At 36.5% G+C, this 27,285-nt stretch overlaps 2 protein-coding genes across 3 annotated transcripts in view; one reads left to right on the top strand and one right to left on the bottom strand.

Annotated features, from left to right (window-relative positions):
- Nucleotides 1–20,054, bottom strand: part of tmem266 (transmembrane protein 266) — a 48,299-nt gene extending 28,245 nt beyond the window's left edge. Inside the window, exons 1-3 of one of the 2 annotated variants that reach the window (XM_057329353.1) lie at nt 19,279–20,054; nt 16,332–16,445; nt 3,521–3,709 (exon numbers count right to left, since the gene is read on the bottom strand). In XM_057329353.1, coding sequence (XP_057185336.1) covers nt 3,521–3,709; nt 16,332–16,345 — 203 coding nt within the window. In that variant the 5' untranslated portion in view covers nt 16,346–16,445; nt 19,279–20,054. The remainder of the gene's footprint in view (nt 1–3,520; nt 3,710–16,331; nt 16,446–19,278) is intronic. The other variant, XM_057329354.1, reaches the window with a different exon arrangement.
- Nucleotides 20,055–21,822: 1,768 nt separating this feature from the next.
- On the top strand, nt 21,823–26,316 carry LOC130551914 (pro-neuregulin-4, membrane-bound isoform-like). Its single transcript, XM_057329935.1, has 5 exons — nt 21,823–22,805; nt 23,881–23,956; nt 24,555–24,648; nt 25,093–25,245; nt 26,203–26,316. The coding sequence occupies exons 2-5, from the start codon at nt 23,947–23,949 to the stop codon at nt 26,270–26,272; spliced, it is 327 nt and encodes a 108-aa protein (XP_057185918.1). The 5' UTR covers nt 21,823–22,805; nt 23,881–23,946; the 3' UTR covers nt 26,273–26,316.
- The last annotated feature ends 969 nt before the right edge of the window (nt 26,317–27,285 follow it).

Genomic DNA, 27,285 nt, shown 5'->3' with positions numbered 1-27,285 from the left:
GTAGATAGATGTCTGTATCATTCTCCACATGCTTTACACATGAGTCACATAAGAAATATGACCTGCTCTCACTTTCTGCTAACAGAGACAGAAACAACACAACTAAAGAGCTGGTGGAGTCAAATCGTCACGACTGGAGGAATCAAAGTTACAAATACAAGCCAGCTGATACCAAAAGCTGTATCTGCTTTCTGTGTAAATGTTTACAATTGCAATCAGGACATGCCTGTGCTAAATATGTTTGCAATATGTTTTGGCAGAAATTATGCTCTGAGAGAACAATTCGTAAAGCAAAAACAAAATTTTTACATAATTTCTGAACGTTTAGTTTTGGTTGCAGAATAACATTTTAGAAATGTTTTAGAAACCACACAAAATGCGGGTTTTGAATTTGTGATTATGAAAAACCATGACGATTTAGTACTTTACATTTTTTACAATCTCACCAAGATTCAATTGAGGACAAAAAAGTGACATTTAGGACAAATAGCCACATTGGCGGAAGAAATAATTTGCATCTTTTGTGACTTTATCGCTGTCTGGTTAGATGCGGTAACAATTACGTCCTTTCTACAACGTTTCTGCAACGTTACAAAAATATTTACTTCAAACAAAACCTATAAAAAGCGCAGGATAAAAACATTATCCAAACCTTTTCATGACTTAAAGGTGCAGTTTGTAAAAACAACAACAATGCCGTAGCTTGATGACGCTGTGAAGGAGCGTGGAGTGATGGGATATGTTGTCTCCAACTCCACCGCTGATGGCCATCAATCAGACGGGAACGAGAAATCATGTTAGCAGATGAGGTAAAGTTTTATGAATGTTGCGAATAATTTGTCCATAAATAAGTGACTGCTCTAAACAAGCTAGTGGCTTGCTAGACGCTAAACACTACTTCCGCATTTGTCCACGACACTGTTGTCATGCGGTTTCTACGTCAGTAAAGGCGGTAACAAAGGGGAACGCGGATATAACGCCATTGACTGCACAGCCCCGTGTCACTGTTTAGAATGGGGATTTTCTCACGATTTACAAGTAGTTGGAAACATTTGAGATATTGTAAGTACTCAGCTGAACAAAATATATAACACTAGCCTAGTGGTTTTTGGATATTTTACTGCGAAATTGTTACAAAATGCACCTTTAAAAAAGCAGTTATGTACTGTTAAGTGACTATGTATAGTTGTGAGTTTCAAAGGATGTTGTGACACCTGTGCAATTCACCTGACAAAGCGAGTCGTGAGATTCCGAACGCTCTGTGCTGATATCTCACAAACACAATTGGGAGTCGAGATTGCGCACGGACCATCTGTCACACACGCACAAACACACACAGGCGTGGCTCGCGGACGGTGCGACACCTGCCATCATTAAGCTTATGGTGTTTGTCAACTTTCTCCGCGTGTAGCAGAGCATCGCGCAGCGCCCGTCCGCCATGAGTCACGCTACCCAGACGGGACGGCAGCAGTGAGCGCCAAAAACCCAGTCAGCACTGTAGAGGTCTGGGTGCTCCACACTCCCAGCATGCATTGCGGTTGCCAGATGATTTTTAAAGCCGCATTTGCACACTACCCACAGAGGAAAACAAAAACACCCACTGAATCCTGCCATTTAAAAATATGGTGTGAAGTAGTCGGGACAAAATAAGGAGAATCTAGACAACCTCCTGTGGCAAACATCCGTTTAAACTCACAATTGTTTTCGGGGGGCCGTAGGAGAAATGAGGACGCGTTATGTCATGTTTCAAATGGTTTGGAATGATCATTTCCATATTTTCATTCCAGCTGAAGATTTTTTTATATACGTTTAATTCGTGAAAGAGTTTGTATTTTAATTTATAAGGATAGAAAATCCAAACACATTTTAAAGCACTTACATTTTTTGACAATGACTTTAGTGTTACCTCAGCATTTTTGTCTATACTGATCTGATATTATGCTATTGTGGATTTGACATTTACCCGCCCCTTTTCAAAACCAAATGAACTGATTGGTTGTTTTATATGTCAGAGTCAGTCTCTTCGATTTAAATACTTCCTGGTCAGAATAAGCCAGTGGATCAGAGTTTATGCTGACAATTAAAAGTCTGGTTACACAAGCATAAAAATCAACTTAATGTAAAAAAATTAACAGCATGATATGGATCACAAATCAACAACTTGCTTCTAGTATGATTTTAACCAAAAGTGTATCAGTTTTGTCAGAGCCGCAGAAACAAGTCAAGAAATGCTATAACGTATAATAAACTTTAATAATTCAATAATAGAACAGCTAACTCATTTTGATGCATTTACAATTAATGCAACTGTACAATTGTCAACAATAATTTCAAGTTTTCGGTATGTATTTTTGAATTATTATGATATTTAAAATACATTTTTAACTGTACCAGAGCTTTTTTATTTACACAGCGAAACAAGGTTTGACGACACAGTTACGCATTCTGAATCATCTGAGAAAAGCGTCATATTACAAACAAATTCCTTGAAAGTGTTCCTTTATGTCAGACGTAATACAGGATCATTACTATTCTAGATACGACTAGTATTGTTTATGCAACATGTGGCGGCTTATATACCCCGCCCCACCGAGCATTAAGCAAATTCCAGAAATTCCTGTTAAAAGTCAGTATCGTTGATAGTAAGAGAGTCTCAGTATGCGGTTCTTCCTGATTTTTTGGATATCTGAATATGTCTTTCCTTCCTCTGTGTATGTTTTGTCAGAATCCTTGATCTGATAATAACTGACTGTGGCGCTCAAAGAGTATGTGAATGACAAATGGTTTAGAAATTGTTCCTTATTTTGTAAATGTTTGGTGTTGAAAAAAATGAATTTAGCCTATTTTGCTACAGTTTTTAACATAAATCATTGGTTCTGTCATCCACCATGATAAAAAGCAAAGACTTACAAATCAAAAAGTATGTAAATGATTGAAATAAGGTCTCAGAAACTAGAAAGCTTTATAGCATGTTCATACAGTGTTGGTAATTGTGTGTAAAAAGCTATAAACTTAAGGATACATTTTCTGAAAAATGCACTACAATAAGTTAAAACTGGAAAACCTTTAGGAAACATCTTCAGAAAGAAAGTTATGTAAAAAGCAACTATATATTTTCTCCATTTACTTTAATTAATTAAGGTGCTTAAAAGGTCCTTCACATTGATGCCATAGAAGAACCATTTTTGGTTCCACAAAGAATCTTACAGTCAAAGGTTCTTTGAAGAACCATATCTTTCTTACTTTTTTATACTCTAAAGGACCTTTTTTTAACAAGTTGGTTGCTTTTTATCAGTGGTTGTTGGGGTCCTGTCAGTTTACTGATCTACAGTGTGATGTCAAGATATGACTCAGGTTCCAATATTTATTCCAGGATTCGTTTTTTATCAACCATTTAACACAAACTTTAAATATGATCAACAGTGATGTGTACCTTATCAAAAAACACCTTCAACTTAAGGATGCTGTTATAGCTATCTGAGTGACTGTGTGTGTGAGCATTTAGGCACTCCGTTCCTACCCGTCTTGGTTCTCATCTTCATCCAAATTGGAAAGCAGCTGAGATCCGGCCAGCGAGAGGTCCAGGGCAGCTAGTGGAAGGTCCCTGTAGGCGAAGCTGACCAGCTGTACTGGAGCCATGCACTGGCCCTCATCGTCCACCTGCTGGGAGATCACCTCCAGATCTGGAGCTGCCGCCTGCTGAGGGGGCCTGGGGACACATGGCGAAATCTACTCTGTTGTCTTGTTGCATTAATCGTCTTCCAGTAAAGAAAAGTCAATTTACTGGTGAAAGAAATGATTACCAGGCCATTTTTCTATTGACCATTTAGTGTGCATGATCACAAACAAAATGGGGTTTTGATCTTAAAGTCAACATGAAATTCAAGCTCTTACTTTCAAAATATGTCCTTGGTAAGGCTGTTAATGATTCATCAATGCATGTTGTTCCAAAAAATAAATGATCATGTGTCAAAATAAAATAACTTACTCTGCCTCTATAACAACTTTTTATTGTCAGTTGATGTCCCCAAGCTTTGTTATTTTGTAACCCCTCCCATAAGACATGATTAAAAAAAGCTATAAAAAATACATTTTGGTTTTATCATAGCCTGTTGCACTCTGAAAAATATAAATATAAAATGGGTTGTGAATGTTTCATGTTGACTTTAAAAAGCAAAAGACCGCAACAAATATATAACAAGTGTATAAAACTATAGTAATAAATGAAGCAATGAAGAAATAAATAGGATTTTGGGATCAGCATAGGGGCCACCATGCCCATCTTAAAAAGGATACAAGAAAACAAGGTGGACAAAAAAGCAATATTGGATTGCGTATATAAAAATAAAAAAGCTCACATCATGTATAAATATGTACAAATAACACATCATGCATGAGATGTGCACAAAAACAGAGGCATGAACTGAACTGAAGAAACTGCAGAAAAGCCCCTTTTGAAATGTATTTATTGTGGGTGTTTCTTTAACTAGATTTTTTAAATGCAAGTTGTTTATTTTTATGAAAACAGATTTAGTAACGAAAAATCATTACAATTTTATTTTAATTATATTTGAATAAATTATATTTAAGACAGATTAGTGTGTCAATAGAGTTATACCATAGTTAAAGAAACACGTAGGCTACAGTATGAAACCTTATAAAAGCCATATAACAAATGAATAAATTAATATTAAGTTGTAGCCAGTATCCCATTCGAATGGCTCTTAAAACCGCAATATTCATCATTGTTGGACCATCAATAATGAAGTATCTTGAGAATTTTAAAGCTCAATATTGTGGCAAACAACTGGGCCCCACAGTTGGATGTCATGGCCTGTTCTGCCCGGGTTTGCCTTTGATTTATTGTATCCAATGTGCTGATTCATCTCACGTTTGCAGTCTGGGATTGCTGTTCTCAATCTCAGCGCAAACAAGGCAATTAATGCACTTCTACAAAGCTCGCAATTCACCTTTTGCTCTGGAAAAAACCCTCAATGACTTCGGCTAGAGGCAGTGAAATAATCTAAACTTATACTGTACACATATTTGCATACGTCCACCTCAAATAGCAAAATAAAAACACAATATATATTATTTGCGTGACACAACTGTGACTGTCCCAAAACTTAAACTGATGCCTGATCGAACACAAAACTAGCTGTCTATATGCAGGCAGAGAGCTACACAGTCCTAACAAACTAGCAGTGATGTGATGATATGCAATTTATAATCTTAATGTACGATCATAACTGCGATGGATTCTTGCGGTCCTTAAGGTGCCTCTATCAAGGGCACAAGAAAGGACAGAAGCAGAGGTGCAGGAATGTCAATTTTGGCTCCTGTCCCAGACGTGCCGGATGACAGGCGATGTATTATGAAAAGTAAGAGGTGGACCAATAGGAAAGCTTGCAAGAGTTCAGAAGAGAGACAAACAGAGTTGATATTGTGAATCAAGAGGAGGTCAATGGAGAGACCGAATGGGTTTGGAATGTTGGGAATGGTTTAGACTGGCATCTAAAATGTTATGTCTAAACTGCAGTCGTGCCTGTGGAGACAAACGCATCTCATTTCACTTGCGAATTTCTTGTAAAAACTTGCATGTTTCTCTCGATTATTTTTATCCGTGCGTGTGGTGTATTGAGCAAACAATGAATAAAACATGAATGAATGATTAAATAATTAAGTGAATTTCACGAAACCTATTTCATCCTAGTACATGTCGGCTTCCTTTTTCAACCCAACCCAATCTAAAAAGAGACAAAAGAAACTATTTTTGCTTGGATAAAATGATGCATAAACAACACAATACATAACAAAGAACAATAAAGCACCGCGGCCACTTACAAAATAAAGAAAGAAATGCTAAATAAAAGACTAAAAATATGGTAAACATTTTTTACTAGCAAAATTTAAATGTGTGTTTTATTAATATAGTGTGAAAATATTAGTAAAATTAAATAAAAGCGTACGTTTGGTTTTTAGTTTTATCTGGTTTTAATTCAAATTAAATTAATTAATTAATTAAATAAGAGTTTTTTGTATATTCTCATTAGATAATCCAATCAGAAAGATAACAAAGGAAAAAAATATTAATTGTCATGAACAGTAAAGTCACTGTGTAACAATAATACAAATCTAAAGAACAGAGAATTGACTATATTTTCTATAATTCTCATTGTCACAAATTGAACTGGGAAGGTATTAAATTCGCTTTAATATTTTAAGATAAAATAATTTCGTATCATTTTTATTCTTTCCTTTTGATTTTAAGGGGAAAATGAGGCATCGGCCTGTTTTCGTGAGATTCATCCATACTGTTTTATACTGATTTTCTAATTAAACTTACAGTAGCAAGCGGTACATCACCGTGCTTTACAGATAGCAAAGTGTACCATCAGCACTGCTTCGGTCGCACTTCTCCCCAAAATGTCTTTTCACACCCTTCATGCCGGCTGGCTGGGAAAGGGCGAGCTCAGCATGTGCCACCCGTCCTCTCTGATGCTATCTGCACGCTTGGCACCGCTTCCTACAGATAGCTAACAGGACTCTAATCAGTCCTGACACGCACAAACTGTTCAGGGCATCAAAATCACATTCCCAAATAACCGTATGCAAAGGCGTAGCGCTGTCAGGTACTGATGGGTGTTGGCGAGTGGCAGGGCGCCCACTCTGAGTTTCTGTTCGTCATGTCGCAAGACAAACGAAAGGAGAGAAACTTCAAAGCAACAATTCAACATACTCATCAGTACTCAATTCATTGTGGTAAAAACTATTATTAAGCGACTAATCTCAATTAGAAAATTATTGATTATGTATTGTAGCAAACAACCACATTTTGCAACCCTGTTACCAAGTAATCTCACCACTAGACTTTCCTGTTACAACAAATGAAACACTTCACAATTTGGAATCTCATGAAATGTTGTTAGTTGGAGCCTTTGTTACACAACTAATAAAAGCAAAACATTTAATTATACTTTCATTTTAAAACAATTACAACCATGAGTGTATTTAACAAACATTTCAACCCTGTTACCCAAGTAATTTCCTTAATTTAAGGGAAATAAATTATAAGTTTATTAATAATTCATTGGCCCTAAATTCAATACTTTCCTTACCTGACCATTTGTTGACAAAGAAAAAAAGTGTACTGTCAGGATAGGAAAGACAGTCAAGGTTGATGGTTATCAATATACTGTATTTTAGGGAAAATCTTAATTCACAAGGCATCTTGGCATTTTACCTATTTTTATTTCCACTGACTGAAGTAGCTAGTTGCCGTCCTCTCTCTCACTCTTGGTTTGCCCCCAGTGAGTTTACAACGCGAGTCATAAATCACTGCGCGAGAATCAATAGAAATAAATAAGAAAGCAGCCCACAGGGATGAACATTAACCCCTGCCCGCCAGTTTTACAGGTTACTACAGTTTCCAGCTTTATGGCAGAATTACATCATAAACAAAGGCTAGTTAACAAAACTACACATTTGAAATGTACGTCAAAGTAACAACGTTTGCTCAGAGGGGACGAAGGGGCTTTTTTACCCCAAAAAATGGACCTGTTATCTGTTAACTGGACAAACATTTATAGTGGCTGATGATCATTATCATATAATTATAAAAGCACAAAATTAGTTTTTTTTAAATATCCCTGACCTTTTTTCCATATAATGAAAGTGCTTTTATTATCATATAAACCAATTTTATTTGACTTATTTGTCAATTTGGCGATGGACAGCTTCAGTCCCTTTTACTTTCATTATACAGAAAAGACTGCCTGGGATATTTTGCAAATTCTGCCCCTAGAAAGATACAGGGACGTCCATGAAAGTCAAAACAGGGGTGACTAAAAAATGCCTCTGTTTCCAACACATGGATATGGCATATACAGCTACAATACATTATTAAATGGTACTGTTGATCTGTAGATGTTGTAGTGTTCTGCTGTACAGTTTCTATGGCTGGCACATTGTGCTGTGACAGCTTTGCTCTGACGGCAAAGAGAAAGCAGCTTCGCCTGAAATATGCGAAGCTCGACTGAATGTGAACTGGACTACATCCACACGAGGAGACTATTGAATCTGCAGTACATGAGATTATAGTATAGCATGGTACTGTATAGAATGGTATAGTGCAGTAGATTAGAGTATGGCATGGTACAGTATAGTATAGTGTGGTATGGTATGGTACAGCACAGGATGGTACTGTAGACTAGAGTATGGTACAGTACAGTACAGTACATGAGATTATAGTATAGCATGGTACTGTATAGAATGGTATAGTGCAGTAGATTAGAGTATGGCATGGTACAGTATAGTATAGTGTGGTATGGTATGGTACAGCACAGGATGGTACTGTAGAGTATGGTACAGTACAGTACAGTACATGAGATTATAGTATGGCATCGTACTGTTTAGTATGGTATGGTATGGTATGGTATGGTACAGTACATTAAGGTATAGCATAGTATGGTGTAGAACAATATAGTGATCTAAATGTCTAAGTAATTATGATACAATACATTTAAACATAAGTATATATATGAAACATGTATGACCAAAATCTACACATCAGTGATAGCAGAGCCAAATCTGTGGTGTGCATTTAAATACTGTGCATGCGTTACACTAAGCATAGAGTACTGTACTTTCTTATTACATTAATGCATTATTAAAATGGCCAATACTTTAAATAAAGGTAAAGACATGAAGTAGTAAAAGTGCATTCAGGGGAGTTGACAGAGGTGGACGAAGTACACAACTTCCTTACTTGAGTGAAAGTACAGATACTACTGGTCAAATATAACTCCACTACAAGTCAAAGTAGACAGATTCTTACTTGAGTAAAAGTACAGAAGTAGGTGCTTTTAAAAGTACTCAAGTATTAAAAGTAAATTTCCTTTATGTCAGTTGTGCATTGTTTTATTGTCGTATACCTTATGCCTCTGAAGCAACCTCCTGAATACACCGAATAGCTCACAGTGTCAGTTGTATTAAAGGAGTAGTTCACTTCAACATTTGCCCCCATTGACTTTCCATAGTCATTTTTATTCCTACTATGGAAAGTCAATGGGGGCAAATTTTGCAGTGAGCAACTCCTTTAAGAGCTTTATATGTTTAGCACATATATGTTTAGTTTAGATATACAGTAATCCTGTATGATCATTTAGCCTAATTATCCTCATTAGCCCCCTAGGCCTATATGTATTTATGAGCAGTGTTCTTTAATTTTGTATATTCCCTTTACCAGTTTTAGCAGCAATTTACCAGTAAGTAGTAAGGTTCTTGTAAATAGTAAAGTGTAGAAGCCATGTGTTTGTTGGATTTATTACCATTTGTATTACCATAATTTAACTACAAACATAAACTATAGCTAGTATAATGAAACTATGGTATTTTTAGTTGCTGTGGTTTTACTAAAGATTATTAATTGGAGTATGGTTCCTATATATAGAAAATGGTAAATTTGTGGATACTGTGGTTTTACTGCAAATACCATCCCTGCTGAAAAAAACCAATGCATTTTTTAATTAGAATGAGATTTTTAAATTAAATTCCTCTTTGTAGTGTGTTTTGGGTTTTATTTCAATAGTATTTACCATCCCATCAATAGAATCCATCACATACAAGTAGACAACAAGTATCCATAGTACAATTCCCATTATAACCATTAAATCCATTACATGTTATGTTGTATTTTGGGCAGGGTTCTATTGTTTTTATTTCAACAGGAATACTTCAACTATAGTTACTTCAGTAAAAACATCATTCATTTTCCAAATCGCTTTAAATGATACAGCAGCAGATCAGAAGTTAACACGCACGCGCAGCTCAAGGTGTATGTGATGCTTATTTACCGTTTAGCCGTTATGCCGATCATTTTCATGACAATGTTTCTACGATTTTGACTGATCGTAACCCACAGATGATTACACCACACTTTAACATGTGCCTTTTTCGTCTTTTATTGTTCTATTTGTCTTTTTAGAGCGCTATCAACGGTGTAGCAGCGCCTACGCTTACATTAGTTTAGCGGGGAAGATCCCAGAGTTGACAGATTTGCGTAAAAAAATCTGCCAAACGGCCATTCAAAGCTTGCCGGAAAACCGCGAGCTTAGAAAAACTGAAATACTTGGCAACAGTAAAAGGTCCTGGCAGATCGCAAGCCAGATAAATTGCGCACACAGGAAACCCCGCTGCATAGAAACCATTTTCTACTTTTGGACCTTTTTTATAAATGTAGTGGAGTAAAAAGTATGATATTTGTCTTTCAAATGCAGTAAAGTTAAAGTACAAGTACTCAGAAAAAAATAATACTAAAGTAAAGTAAGATACTCAAAAAGTGTACTTAAGTACAGTACTCAGGTAAATTTACTTCGTTACTGTCCACCACTGGGAGTTGAGGAGGTTCTGGCAGGGTGTAAACTGATATTACTGTAACATCTGTTAGACCTTCACAGCCAGATGCTACAATACACCAGCTCTCATACAGCAAGCTAGCAGTTTGTGTTAGTCAGCAGGACATCTCATTTCCATCACTAGGATTGATACAGTATATCAGGGGTCACCACCTGGTGGTTTCAGGTCCGAACGCGGACCGGTCCGCGAGACGCATCCATCTGGACAGCAAAGCCTTTTGACATAATAAATACAAAGTAAATAAAAGCCTAACGCTATTTTCTAATGCAATCAAATTTCTAACAGTCACATCAAGGTCCGCTCAGTAGCAGTTTGGGGCCTACGGCGCCATGGACAGTTAATGTTACTATGCGCATTGTTGCTACGTTCAGATGTCGAATGCAATGAAGAGAGCCGAGAGTGGCGCACAGACAGATAAAACTGTCAGTGATTGAAAAACGTCAGGGATGTCATTTTCAAAAGTCAGAAAAGTTGAGGTTGAAAACCATGTTTTCCGAGATGAATAGGCCTATGGGTCGACACGTACGCATTTAGTCCTTCCTGCATCGACGTGTACGGGGACGGTTTGTCTCATTTGCTGTTGCGGCTGTCAAAACTGGAAACCTTAAACAGCATTGTGAGACATAGACACTTTGAAGAAACGTATCCGCTGCAGTTGGAGGTAAGGGCACGGAAAATATATTAGCTCAAAGCTAGTATGAGCGATCTACATGGGACGGGTCCTCCCTCACTCACTTAACCGCCCAACAATGAGCATGTGAATGTTCACTAAGAATAAAGTGGATCTTAGCAAAACATAACAAGACCTTTACTTATGGGGAAATAGTAAAAGAGTGCATGGAGGCTGCGTGTGAAACACTTTTAGAAGGAAAAGAAATATATGAACAGCTGCAACAGCCACAAGAAGAGCTGAAATGTTAGCAGAGGATGTTCAGTCACAACTTGATGCTGCTGTTTGTTAATCTCAGTTTAGCAGAAAAGAACACTTTTCATTATACTGTATTGTTGTCAGACATTGTTATGTTGTTTAGATATGAGAAGACATGTTTATCCATATGAGAACATAATATATTTAGTTTTTCATGCTCAATTATTTGGTCTGCCAAAAACCGTCAATTCATGTTTTTAGCTATTTAATTGTCCGGACCTCGGCTGGTAAGGAGGGGCTCGTTTACTGGACCTCAAGCAATTTTAGTTAAAGACCCCTGCAGTATATGATAAGCAAGAGCTTTGTTCCGGTCAACTTTGATTTGAGGCTTTTTCTGTGAATACAATATACTTGTGTCCTAAGTATTGTCCAAGAGACACAAATCATATAATTTTGACCATAATCACATCTAAAGGTTTGGAGGGATGATCCATTCCATCATACAATTATTTTAATAAAATAATAGTCATTTAAAAAAAGTTTTGTGTGACTTTGAATACTGTACATTCAAGGTCAAATAAGAAAAGGGTTTAATAGTTAAAGACCTAAAAAGACCTATGTGGTTTATTTTGAACTACTGTGGCTGATGATGATAAAGTGTGTCAGCACATTTTGGGACCAAAAAAAGACCATTTGGATCAAATTGTGAAATATCTGTTGTTATTAATCCTAGATAAAAATGAGACGGACTTCATTAGACAGAGATGTCAAGGCTAAATGTTAGCTGACCTGTTTCAAGGGCATCCTCAGGGTGTGTGTCGGAGTGCATGCGTGTGTAAAAACATGAGCACATGAGTATGCATGCACGTGTGCACAATCTCGCACGCACACACACACGCACGCACACACATGCACACACACGCACACGCATGTGTTGCAAATAACTGAATGTCAATTTAATATGTCCAAGGCACATTTCACCCTAATATCAAAATAAAAATGACACGATTTTACTGTAAGTAACTCAAGGATCATCGTGAAAAATGTGCATATTTTGCAATTTTACTTCTCAGTTTTTTGTAATTCTCAAAGACAATCCTCATTAGATTTTCATTTCTGTAATATATTTGCTTACCGCAGTAAAAATATTATATGCATTTTTTTCAGTAAAACAAATACTACATTGATGTATATACTTCAACACTTAAATAAATTATATTTAAATCGTAACTAAATTACATATAGAAAATATAGGCCTATTACATACATTTTATAATAGTTAATGACAATTGTATTTAATGACAATTATTCACTCATTTTCTTTAGGAGAAACAACATTTGTGTTCCTAACATATACGCAATCTATCCTGCGGTAGTAATGGATTCAAGCGTATCGTGTAACTTGCATACACCCGTGTCTGAGACCTGCTCTGACCGTGGCTCAGACGAACAAAGACAACATCTGAAGAAATCCACTCTGCATTCACTACCAACCTCGTCAAACCCCCCGCCACTCCATGGACCCCTTCACAACTGCCATCAGAATACAGCAGCCGTCTGTGAGGACCACACAGCAGGCACTGACTTCAGTTAGCTACAGTAGTAACCATCCCAGGGATCGTATCGTGGCACTTTCAAAAGCTTTCTACATTAGTCACAATGTAAAAAAAACTTGTTAAATGGTAATATTCCGGCAGCTGGAGCTCCAGAAGAAACGTAAAATAGTTTTTGTGAAGTTAAATTACATGGTAACTTGTACATTTGCAGTCTATTTATGTAATTTGACTTTTTCTTACAGCATTTAAATGAAAAAACATGAAAATAGGAGTGTGCGGAATGGCCAAAAATCTATTTCATGGAATGAGTAATATTATTTCATGGTAACAACGTATTTCACGGTACCAATCTCCCATTATAATTCTATATCTTATACCTAATTTTCCTTAGATTGATTTAGTTTATTTATTTAATACAGTTCATTTAAATGCTCACCATTGTTAAAATGTAGGCAAGTTATGAAAATGTACTAAAGATATCAGATTAAGTCCTGATAATCAGATTTATTATTTATTTCAATTTATCTTACTTTATTAATTTACATATATATGACTGGTGGTATAAACTGGTGTTCATGGGGTCTGTTCTGTAGGGCAACATCACTCTTTATTCTTTATCAAAACTATTAACAGCTTTACAAAGCGATCTAACTTCTGAAATATGTGAGAATGAGCTTTTTTATAGGCACGCGCAGATCCCTGCTCGAGCACTGCGGGTGAGAGAGAAAGTGCCGGACTGGAGCTAAATCACAAAACTACAGACTGAAAGAAGGTCAAAAGAATATTTGATATTTGTTATTGGTGGATTAATTCACATGTTTTTTTCAGAATAACACCCAATTTGCAGAGCGCAGAGTTAACCACGCCTACTTATTTACATTCTGCGGAACACACGGAATAGAAAAATCTCTTGCGGTTGACATTTTATTCCGCGGTAACAGAATATTCCGTCATACCGCCCAGCCCTACATGAAAATAATGTCAAATGAAAATGTATAATTTGTTATTGTGCCGTATTAAAAACTTTCGCAGTCGTGTTCGCTGATGCAAGGGGTGAAATAATACCCTAAAATTTTAAAGCATTCTTCATAATCCTTACGAAGACGTCATATTTAATTTGGAAAATCAAATGTGGCTATTGACAGGCAAAAATGCAGTCAATTCAAGATGTTGCTATCCGAAATTTCAGATCGGTTGGAGGATCCAGATCGGTTGGTTTTGATTTAGATTTTTTTTAGTTATAGCGGTTGAACTGTACTATGTGGGATAAAGTCTTTGAGCAAAAAAGTATCAATTCTGTGAATCATTTACGTTCCCTTATGTTACTCTAAATCTTTCTCTCTGTCATCTTTTTTGTTAAAAAAACACGAGGGTGAGTAAATGACAATTTTACAATGGTTTGTCCTCTAAACTAGGGTTTTTCCAACTGGGGTCCGGGGACCCTCAGGGGGCCAAATGACAACAAAAGTTGTAAAATTTCATTTCTACAAACAATATGTTGTCTTTATATCACACTTACTAGTTATCTAACAGTTTAAATGCTTCTTTTTCTTAAAGGTTCATCATATTTGGGGGTCCTTGGCATGACAAAGTTTGAAAACCCCTGCTGTAAACCATCCACACAGGTACATAACGGTATTACATTTTAAACCCATTTTAATTCCATTTCTCACACCATCACTTTCATTCACGTCAAGTATGCCATCTACCTCATTAAAGTCTACTGCTGTCATTAGATGTTTACAAGTCTGGGCTGATCCTGAGTCAGTAAGAAATCCCGCTAAAGCAGTGTTATGAAGACTTCACTATAATGCCTAGGTCAGCACCACTGTGCTGCTGATCAGGGAACAGTTGTGCGCTGGAAGGATGTGTAAAGGTCAGACAGGAGCTCACATGCTCCATTTGAATCGATGAACATGCTGGGCACCTGACTGCAGAACAGTGCGTGACTATAAATTACGATCTCACACTGCAGAGCAAACACACGGAGCTCAAGTGAGATGCACTGTGTGAGGTCTGCCGGTGAAGATGATGAGTCAATTAAATACATTAATATGATGCCTTGACCTTGTCAAGCAAAATTCCTTCATGTATTTGTAAAGGTGACATGTGTATCTTTTGATGTTAAAATACGTTTCTAATTAAGACTCTAATTTCAAAAATAAATGTACTAAAATAAATTCTAAAATAAAATAATTTAAATAAAGTCTCTAATTGCTCAAATTATTATTGTATTCCAATTATTATTCAGAGATGACAATAAGTAACCATTCATTGGTCGATTCCTCAGAAAGTTTGAAAACATTGCTCTGTCTGTTGAAATTGTTTCTACGCTATGTGTTTTGGGCAGAGCTATCGTTCAATCCTACCAATGACTTAAAAATTTTTTGAAAAAGAAGTCATTATATCTGCTATTGAGATGCTCGTGGCAAAGAAACACAACGCAACTATTGCGAGAGAGTGTCTGTCACAATACACAGTCACCATAGTTTTTGTCTTATTAAAAATGGGTTACAAAACTAAGAGGTGCCATGGAAAACAGTTACACTTTCCAATAAGGTTGTATTTGTTAACATTAGTTAAAGGTCCAGTGTGTAAAATGTAGCGGCATCTAGTGGTGAGGTTACAAATTGCAACCAACGGCTAACTCCACCCCTCCATTTCATAGCACTACGGAGGCTGACACAGAACTAAGACTTTGTCAGTCTGTTTTACGCATTATAATTTCTAACGAACCATATTATAAATGCGTCGTCAGATTTAAGATGAGCCGAACCGTTGGTGGAGAACCGTGCGGTTCAATTGTTTACCGAGAACCGTTACACCCCTAATAGTTATGTATATTATATTGCATTTCTGTCAATAGATCCTCCAAAAAATGACACACTGGACCTTTATTGGAATAAGTTAACATGAATTAACAATGAGCAATTCTTCTGTAGCATTTATTAATATTAGTCAATATTAATTTCAGCATTTACTAATACATTTTTAAAATCAAAAATTGCTATTGGTAACATTAGTTATGACATGAACAATTGTGTTAACAAAGATGAACAAATATTAATAAATGCTGAAAATGTATACTGCTCATTGATAGTTCATGTAAGGTAATGCATGTTAACAAATAGAACCGTATGTCTGTACCGTTACTGAAAATACTATATTTGTATATATCATTATGACTCTGTGATCATTTGCTCAATGATGAATCAAAATACCAAAAATCGAAAACGATTCAGACAACAGAGTAGTCTTATTGAGACTGTCATTTCAAAAATGTGTAAAAAAGAGACAAAATGAAAAACTACATAGGAGGGCAACATTTTGTTAGCAAAGTTTAAATAATACTTGACAAAATAAGAAAAACTGGAGCAGAAACGCTCTAACGCTACACAAACACACTCACCTGTGCACAACGCACACAGTGGTGTAAATGACACTACGCTCATCATCATTATAAAGCAGGTAAGATGTAACGGCACACTCACTGTGGTTGGCTCATGGTGTGGTATGCAGCTAAAGCTGAATGGACTTCCTCTTTCTCGTCTCTCAGATGGGAGCTCTGGATGTGCTAGTGACTGGCGACTTCACTAATACCAAACCTGTGAAGAGAACGCAGAAAATAATCAACACACCCTTTAAAAGTCAGAAACACGTGCTGTAATACGCGAGGGATAACAAAGTCAGCTGGTCACTATCGCAAAACATCGCTATGGACAGAAGTTATAATTATTGGCTGAATGATGGTGATTGACCAATCAGAATCAGCAGTTCCAGAAAGTCATATAATAAAAGGTGAAAACTGCGATATTGTCGCTAAAATTGACACATATTGCTGCTGTCCTACGATGTTTCAGAAGGACCCTTCCGAAACATCGTAGGATGGGTCATCTCAATATTTTGTGATTTTTTTCTGTCATAATCCATTAATATTAGTCACATTAGTCATTAGTTGTTTATCACTGGATTTTCCAAATATCTAACCAATAAAGTTTCAAGAAGTGCTTGTCAACTTTGACAGCACAGTATTAAATCATTTATAAAAAAGTAAGATGTTTTTCCATTTCCTGAAAAACAGTGAATTGGACATCTGACGTTTTGGAAGGACAGTGATGATGTGCAATAAATCAATGTAAGGATATATTAAATCTGTAATGAAATCAAAGTCTTTGTTAATATTACAGTTTTACCATTCACCCTTGACTTGAGTCTTTAAACCATATAAATATTTCATATTAAACAACCAATTTTGAAACGAGCATAATTTGAACCCAAGAAAGCAATGTATTAGAAACATAAATGCATCTTTAAAACTAAATTAAACAAAAAAACAAGAAATAAAAAAGTGACTAAAAATTGGATTCGGCCAAACTGTTGGGTTTAAATTAACCTATGCTGGATCCTTTATCTCATTTTGTAAGTCGCTTTGAATAAAAGGTAAATGTAAATGTTATTTCAATCCAAAATGCTGGGTTGTTTCAATTTATGGTTGGGTCAAATATGGACATTTTCTAGGTTAATGTAACCCAACGGTTGGGTTGGTTTGTATATATTTACCCACGGAACAAAACAACCCAGCATTTTTTAGAGTTCATCTATAAAAGTGTACTCCTTGAACCTGACCAAATCCTTTTAGGCAGATGTAAACATTTCGAATCTTTCTATTCCAGGACAACAATCAAATATATTGATGACTCATGGTGCACTACACAGATTTTTGTAAAATCAAATGTCTTACAAGAACATCTCACTGCCAATACCACCTGCACCGACTAGCAAGTAGATTCATGTCTGTGACATAAAACCTATTGAGTATTAAAAAAGTGTTAAGCCTATCAATGTCTCATCCAACTTTGGTTTCAACACGAATGCATCAACACAGGAAAGAAAATTGAAGGAAACATTTTTTTAAAGCAATTTCAATAGAGGGTTAGATTGATATATTATAAACAAAAGGGCCTGCAAACAGCGCAAGTGAGAGGGTAGCTCATTTAAAATGTGTTTGACCCCTTTGAAAGGGGTCTTCCGAGTAAAGACATGTTCTTAAAGCAATTGCCAATTGTTGTTGTCCTGCATATAGTATGCATGTGTGAGCTGAGTGCACTGTGCTTCATTCACATTTAATAACAACCCTGACTGAAGCTGAAAATAAAAACAGGATATTATTGTACAAACAGCATAATTTTCACAGGGGTAAGCATTACACAAATCTCAGTCTGCCTGCGCTTGGATTTTTTTTTGTCAAGGTGCGATGAAGTTGTCAACCTTGATACGGACGGGAATCAATAAACAGAATGGTCTGTAGCGCTCATTCACCATCGGCTTCAATCACAGAAGCGTTGTGATGAAAGCATCATTTATTGAGGCCGGAGAGACGTATTGGGTGAGCTACCCCTTTAAAACTTAACTGATATATTTGAACTAAAAAGACCCTGGGGCATGTTGTCACATAAGGAGATCTATGTAATAAAAGGCTGAGATCAGACATAAAAATGCTTTTAAGTACAAAACTAGCAATTTTGTATTTATTTACGTGTATTTTTTTAAGATTTGCTATTTTTGTTTGGAAAAACTTTGGTAGTGTTGCCTAATGTAGCCCAATTCAGTCACATTAAATAAATTTTGACATTTTACCCTATGAACCATATTAGTTATCTGACAACGCATATTACATTGTATTCCTGGAAAAAAATCACCTGAAGTCTACCTGAAGGCACCAGAACAGGATTTGCTTCCATAACCTGCAGTGCATGATGGATACCATCCATAGCCTATCCAGATTCACAGCAATAATTCTCATCTAAATATAACAAATGAATTATTATAAGACCTTTCAATATCTCTGAATAGTGCTTTAGTTTGCACTACGGACGTAATAAAGAATGTCAAAGTTTTGCGGATGCCACTATCAGCTGTGAGGCACATCGTGGCCCCTGATGCAAGTTTGCTTCTTAACTTGCTCAGCCTGTATATGTTGTCAGTGCATGGACTTAGAAAAAAATCAAGACACATTCTTTACAGAGACTTGATTCTTTAAGAAACATGGCGAAGGATCCATTTCTTGTTATTTTGATTCGCTTCTCTAAGCGACAGCCCTCTTACAACGACATTTCATACCCTGAAATGCTCCTTCCATAAGATATCCCAGTTATCACAATTTTAGATTGCAGTGTAAAATAAGCTCCTGTGTGTGAAAACAGAAGACGTGTCACGCTTTGCGTTTATTTAACAGGCCTAAAGGAGCTATTGGTTGAAGTCGGGTCTTCTGATTAAATGGATCATGAATCGCGACGCATCACCATAACAGCTCACGATTTCCATTCGGTTTAGTAAAATAACACGTAAAACACTCCTCAAATGGGTACAATGAAAGAAATCTGCGAGAGGAACAGAAATGTGACACACATTAACGCGCGTCACCGAAGGCTAACCTACCTTTATCGATTTACATCGTTGAAACTTTAATTATGTCTCCCTGGCGCTCCTGATTAGGATAACGTCTCCCTTGCCAGTGAGGGCTCGATGCGTGGAGGCTTCAACCCTTGCAGTGGTCAAACATCCGTTTTGCTGCTTCTTTCGCGAATAAAGCGCACGACGAGCGAGACCGAACCGTAACACGAGCATCATCGCTCAGCGAGATGATAAAAGGAGTCCGCCACTATCCAAGCATCCAAAGAAAGGCATCGTGCTTGAGACTGGAGGTGTGCATCGTGTGTGTGCTGTGTGTATCGCGCCTGCTCGGCTTACATAGGGCTTCCCTCTTCAAATCACGCCAGGGAGTCGATCTCCATCGGATTCAATGTGGGTTAGAGCGCAATGGGAGCTGTCCAGGTGCTGAAACAGCGAATCGATAAAACGCCGTTCGATTGAACGCTGTTCGATTAAAACCCGAACGCCAACATCTCAAGCGCGCCAAATGTGGTCGTAGTATCATCGGCTGAACGTCGTACACCTACAACTCGTGTTCGGGTCCGTTATGTCGTCGCGGGAGGGGGCGTTTCATTACGTCGAGAAAACGCTTTTCTATTGGTTTTCTGTCTGAGCGATGGGGGAAATGTTCCTTGGAGTAACCTCGAGTAGACGCATTTATCAAAACACCTCGCTCACTAAAGTTTGCGTGTATGGAGTCTTCACGCTCGTTTCCCAGCGGATTTACATGGATGTCCTGTATGCTGGATTACGATTGGTGTAAACGCGTGTCATTCAGCGACGATAACTACTCAGTGGTTCAAACGCAAATCAATCAATTAGGCAGAATACAACGAAGAGCTGTCACGAGTCATGTGATGTGCACGGAGAAATGCGTTTAAAATATGATTATTGATTGTATCTGCCATAGAGCGAGAGAGCGAGAGAGAGAGAGAGAGAGAGAGAGAGAGAGAGAGAGAGAGAGAGAGAGAGAGAGACATGTATGGTAAAAAGACTGTGCATGGATATAACAAACGTCAGCAAAAACAAGTGCTGCTTTGGACTTTTAGAAAACGTTTTTATTATGATCATATTACTGGACAATCATACTACTAATGTCCTCATAATACCATTATAATACTGTACAACCAAACTAATATTATCATCCGTACTGCACAATTATAGAGTCCCATTATACTACTATTACATCATTATAATACTGTACAATTATGCTATAGTTTTATTTATATATATTACACTGTAAAAAATACAATCAAATTGACTTAACAAGTCGCTAAGTCTTACGGTTTTAAATTTTGACACGTGGTGAGTTGCCACTCACAGTTATGTATTATGAAACGGCCAGTTCTGGTCCTTGATTCTGATTGGTTGAGCCAGATTTTACTCGCGATTTGTAACTGCTGACCGTATTAAAGCCTAAGTGTTGCTTGTCCTTGCTATGCAGGTGGAATAACCGTTTTATAAAAGCAATACTCCCTGCGACGACAGTGGGCTACAGTGCATTTTGTAACAGCTAAGGGGGTTCCATTAACAGAAGTCGTGCCACTCGGCGGCCACGTTTATAACGGCTCTGTTATTTAAACCTAATATGGACTGTACCATAACTTCAGTTTGCTAAGCTTAAATTGCGTTAAAAATCACCTTTTCGAGGTGCGCCTTTTTTTGCGCGTGTGCGCAGGCTGGCAAGCGCCTCACGTAAGCTCCGCCCCAGAGAATCGTCAGTCTTTATCGATTGACGGTTGGATCGTTCTACTGGAAGGCGGGGCTTTCGTCGATAGAGCGGCCATATTGAGCATTGCATTCCTCTCCATTCATTGTAACGGCAGCAGTGGCGCATCTTGTTAATATATATTATCTTTGGTTTTAGGCACTTTTTTACAGTGTAACACTAGTGTTCAGTGTAAAAACACTAAAAATAGTATGTCAGTTTGATTGTATTTAAAAATGTAAGGCAGCATTTTATTTACAGTGTACTATTACACCATTAGAATACTGTAAAATCATAATTCTTGTATCACAGTACTTTACAATTATACATTACCACTATTACACCACCATAATCTTGTAAGGTTATACTACCCGTCCCATCATACTGCTAATATACCCTCATAATAATGTAGTCCCATCGTGCTACTATACCATCATAATAATGTAAAATACTACTAGTCCCATCAAACAACTACTATACAGTCATAATAATGTAAAATTATACTACTAGTGCCATCAAACAACTACTATACCATCATAATAATGTAAAATTATACTACTAGTACCATCGTGCTACTACTATAGCGTCATAAGAATGTAAAATTATACTACTAGTCCCATCAAACAACTACTATACTGTCATAAGAATGTAAAATTATACTACTAGTCCCATCAAACAACTACTATACTGTCATAAGAATGTAAAATTATACTACTAGTCCCATCAAACAACTACCATACCGTCATAATAATGTAAAATTTTACTACAAGTCCCATCGTGCTACTACTATACTGTCATAATAATGTACAATTATACTACTAGTCCCATCAAACAACTACTATACTGTCATAATAATGTACAATTATACTACTAGTCCCATCAAACAACTACTACACTGTCATAGTAATGTACAATTATACTACTAGTCCCATCAAACAACTACTATACTGTCATAAGAATGTAAAATTATACTACTAGTACCTTCAAACAACTACTATACTGTCATAAGAATGTAAATTGATATTAGGCCCATCATACAATTACTATACGTTTGCATTATAAACGTTTGCTTTTGTTCCATTCATTGTGTACAGTTTTGGTTATTTGGCATCCAAATATTACCAAAATATCACGATCCCGTTCTAACGGTTTTCGATGACTCAATACCACGTCATCTTTTGTCTGTCACGTTCCCTTTAAGCGAGGAATGTAAACAAACTGATTACAGTCTGCAAAGTTCCCACGATTCCTCACATACCTGTGGCGTCCACAGAACTTCCCCATTAGCATACCTGACATACCCGAGACTGACACCAAACCCAGTCGGCCTACACAAAGGGAGCAAAGCAGTCTCTGAGAATAGATGATTTCTGGACCACACCTGCTCGTAACGCTAGTTTAAGCAACACTTACACCTCCACACAGCTACTAAAAATACATCTGAAGAAACCAGAAGTCTAACAAAACATTAGATTTTACTTGCTCGACATAAACAGCAAAGACAAAAGTGATGAAAATATGGTGACGCACCTCCTGAAACTACTTTCTACCCTGCAAAAAGTTAATATCTTTCATTGTAGGTTTGTGATGCAACGGTGGGTAATTCCCTGTAAATTAACTCTCGACGCTGCTCTGCCAACGCACGTCTGAGCTAATGAGAATCGTTCCATTCACAAAATGTGGACAAACAGCAATCACAACATTTCTGTGCTCAAAGAGATCCGCCCACCACGCTTGTGTGACTGCAATCCCCATGGTGACGTTGAGCTTTAGAGTTATTTGAGGAAGACGAGGTGACTCACCTGTACTGGATTTGACCTAGAAGGTGAGTCTTTCTTAATTTTCTATTAAAACACAGGATAGGTCTTCAGGATATCAAGTCAGCATTAACCACTGAAGCTTTGGTGAGTCTTGAGACAGACAAGTTATTGTATATAGAAATATTGTTTGTAGTTAGCGATTCCCGGAGATAACGTTATATCAGCCGTGTTGCTCTTTCATAGCTCAGATGCCGTCATGACATTCTCAGTTGGGTTTCAGTATCAAGTTTCTTCTATACTTTCATTGGAGAAATACAAAAAGCAGAGAGAGAATCGTGACATACAGTTAATGTATAGATCTAAGAAATGATGTGGATTGCACAACACATACCATTTGACTCAAATATTAGAGTTTATATTGATTTTGATTGCAATCTTGAGACATTGTTGAGATCTCCTGAAACTCTAGAAGACACGCAAGGTTACGACTGTAGGTGTCTTCTCTTTAAAGAACATTTAGAAATGTAGCAAGTCAGAGAGCTGAGCAAAGGTCTCAATGTGCTCTCTATTTAGTCAAAGAGAAACAGCTGAGATATAAAAGAAATCTTAACTTTCATTCTTACAATTTGGCTTTTAAGTTTAAAGTGACCTTATTCATGTTCAAAATTTGGATTCTAAGATATAAATTACTTTTAAACTACATAATTTAAATATTGTCACATATAAAGTAGGCTAATTATGGTATTCTACAATATTTGCGGTATATATGAAGAGTTTGCTTCCAAAATGAGATTACTCTGTTTTTAAAATTTTCAAAAATCTTTTTTTTATTGTTATCATGTTTTTATTGTGTTTTATTGTGTAAGTTAGCTGTATTTTTTAGTTATTATGGCTTAAATCAAAACAAACCAACTGCAGTTTGATTGATATTAATTGGAACACACAATAAAAAACATGAATTAAAAAAAATGTAAGAACGGAGTTAACCAAACTCTTCATATGTAACACATAATGCACCAATTCTATCTGAATTTAGACACAGAAGGCAACTACTTTCATTTTAAGTTATTACGGTACTGTCACGTTACTTAATAGTGTGATGCACTTCATCTGTAATCATACAATGTATGTTTTCCTCAGGTGATCGTATGTGTCTTCTCTAAGATATAATTCAGATAAGACGGAAAAATTGATTCAGTCCTTTCAATGATGGCAGGTAACAAAACACAAACATATCAGCAATCCTCATCGTTTAAAGTAAAAGTATAAAAGTAAAAAGTACAATGTAAACAAATGACACCTTGATTTTTTACTAATGCTGTATGTCCAAAGTAAAAATAAACTCGTATAGTCACATAACATCATGTTTCTATTAGAGATGCACTGATTCAAAGTTTCGATCGATGCCGATAGCGATTATTCAGATTGATTTCTGCCGATGGTGATACAGATTCTAAAGAGAAAATTAATATTCCTTAACTATCTGAATGTTATTAATTCATATAGTGACTATTAATATTGAACATCAAACTGGTGATGTTTCCGAATATTTTCTATACAGAGCACAAACTCATTGTATTTTTCTGTCCTCTTTTGATTAACAGGATATATCGGCCCTAATCATTGGCTGTTTATAAACTATTACTTTTATCGACTGAAACCTATTATTAGCCAATATATCAGTGCATCTTTAGTTTCAGTGAATTCATGCGAAATAAGATAATGCTAAACACAAAAGTAAAAAGGAGTTACCTAAATAAACAATGCATCTTCTATTCCATCTGCATTCACTTACATTGTTTATTTCTTTTAAGAACACGGAGACCCTTGCACTGGGTCAGAAGTCAACTTTTGTATGAATGGAGGAATGTGCTTTAGAATACACTCCGTGTCTACACCCACTTGTGTGTAAGTGTTTGCGTGTACGGAATGTTCTGTTCTATCTCAATGACAACTATAAGAGGTGACAATGAGGGCTAGAATAAGTTTATAGAACAAGATTGCAAAAACGTACAGTGATAGCATGAGATGGCAAAATATACCCAAGTGGCCGATGCAAAAAAATGATGCTAGATCTGTGCCAGAGCTAACTTCTCTTTTTGAAATACTTTTAACCAGCGCTTCAAACTGTGTTTCATTACTATTTTTTATTTCTGTCTATGAATTGTCTTGATTGCTTTGCTATCTTTTAAGAACCAATACCACTGTAAGAAATTACATTATCTACCGCAATGGCTTTTATTCATTTTAGATATGCCTGAAGTGTCCAAATACTTTTTGGGGTCAGTGTGAGTCAGATGTATTAATCTAATGATCCGACAGGTAACACCTGTGCTGTTTTCTGTCCTGTAGGTGCAGTGCAAACTATGAGGGCAGCAGATGTGAGCAGTTTCAGCTGTTCAGTTTCTCACACAGCAGTGAGGAGAAGGGAATGATCGCAGCCGCAGTCATCATCGTGCTTCTCATCATAGTAGTGCTCTGCGTGGTCATATATTACATCTGCAAGTGAGTGACTCACTGTTTTTTTACACTGAATTCAGGTTACGACAGTACTTTTTGTCAACATGTTCTCGCCCTCATGCCATTACGGGCCCGTATGACTTTTTTTCTGCAGAACACAAAAGAATTTATTTTAAAGAATGTCTGACCACATTTTTCCCCAAACAATGGAGGTCAACGGGAACCAAAAAGTGCATGGCAACCTGCAACATGTACAGAAATGTACCTTAAAAGTAATCTAAGTCCTATGTAAAACTTTCCAGTAACTTACTGTAGATTTCATTTACAATTTAGTTTTAAACATAAACTTACCTAGTTCTACGATTTTCTTTCATAAAACAAGACTAAATATCTTCAGTCTCTTTTTTTGTTATGCAAATGCATCGGAATTTAAGAAGTTTTAAATATTTTTACTATAGAAAACGAGACAAAAATGCTTAGGAAGAATGTAGTTTTTGCAGTGTTGCTGTGCTAATGCCAGTAATGAGACCAGTTCCTTCTTGCTCATTTTGAATTTCAAAAGTCAAAGTGTTTTAATTTTGGATAAAGTAAAGATTAAGTCAAACTTAAAAAAAGTGCTAATAGTAAAGTTATTGAATCTACAGGAAGTTACTGGCAAACCTGCTCCAACACTACAGCAAAGTTTTACAGTGTATAACAAGTTTCCTGAAGTAGTTTTGTGCTATATGTTATTTTTGGTTGCTTGAAAGTTTTTAATCTCTTTTGACTTAATTAAATGAAAAGTTAGCAAATATATATGAGTTGTATTCCACTTCAGAAATATGGATTTATTTTGATTTGGAGTAGCTTGATGGTAAGAAAATGTTGACAAAAAAAACATTTTTGGGGGTGACCTATTTTCTTAAACCAGGCAGTCATGTCTGGCCAAGCATGATGATCAGTGTGTAAAAAACATCTCATACACTGGTGGATTACAAATCCTTTATGTCTATTTATTACCAGAATGAAGAGATCTGCCCAAAGGCAACCGAAACCTGAAGAAAAGTACTTGAGAGACAATTCAACAGTGTGATATTTTATATTGCTGTGTGATTCGACACGTGGACTCATTGGGGTTAAAAGAGGCAAACAGCAGTGAAACCGCTACGATTGAGAATCCTCTAGTGAGCATTACCTGTGGAGGTCTTCTGGTCTTGCATGTGAAAAAGTGTGTCACTTTGCACAAATCTTTGGTTTAGTAGCTCAAAGTATCACACGAACCATCATTCTTTGTTAAAACTTTGTAAATAGTTATTCTGTCACATACAACATTCATTTAAAAGTTCGCCATGAGGGTGCAGATTCCACAGAAATGAATATTTACTTTAGACCAAAAAAATACATTTCAAGACACACCCTTACAGAAAAGCCACATGAATTTTGTGAAATTCATGTTGTTTTTCTGCACAGGCAGCATCCTTAACATAGGTATTAATTTACTTTATGGGGAAATTTTTAGTTACAATGATCAATGGCCAATAAAGACTATTTATGTTATTGGACTGTTATCATGTGGTGCAATAAAGTATCAACTGTTATGTTTGCACAGTTAATACCAAATACCACAAATAATGTGCTAAAATAGCACATATTGCTACAAATAAAATATACATAAAAAACTATAAACAAAGCAATAAGCCCCATTAATTATACAAATCATCGGACTGCACCACAGGTGACTAATTAAAAAAACAGCATATAAAAATATTTTAAAAACTATAAAAAATGATATGCATGCATGTTATTTAGCACAGTGGTTCTCAAACTTTTTCGCTGTAAGGCCCCCTTTGTTTTAAGTGCATCGCTTTGCGGCCCCCCATATAAAGACGTATAATCTTAAACTTAGAATTTTAATTAAACCAAAAACATTCAGTTATACAATGCTGGAACCTCAATTCTTTTGGTTGGTGGTGTCATTTTTCTGATGTTTGATTGCATAAAATCTGATCAATTTCTATATTTCATAAAATGCCACAAAATCTGTGGCCCCCTGGATCCATCTTGGGGCCCCCAGTTTGACAACCACTGATTTAGCATATTTTCTAA

Source organism: Triplophysa rosa, linkage group LG3 (assembly GCF_024868665.1).
Source record: "Triplophysa rosa linkage group LG3, Trosa_1v2, whole genome shotgun sequence".
Taxonomy (NCBI): Eukaryota; Metazoa; Chordata; class Actinopteri; order Cypriniformes; family Nemacheilidae; genus Triplophysa; species Triplophysa rosa.
This window is presented reverse-complemented; position numbering and strand designations above follow the sequence as displayed.

What these genes read in the sequence shown, in the direction of transcription:
- LOC130551914 (XM_057329935.1), top strand. An exon ending in GTGTCTACACCCACTTGTGT is followed by an intron (nt 24,649 to 25,092) that starts GTAAGTGTTTGC and finishes TCTGTCCTGTAG; the next exon opens with GTGCAGTGCAAACTATGAGG. An exon ending in GTCATATATTACATCTGCAA is followed by an intron (nt 25,246 to 26,202) that starts GTGAGTGACTCA and finishes ATTTATTACCAG; the next exon opens with AATGAAGAGATCTGCCCAAA.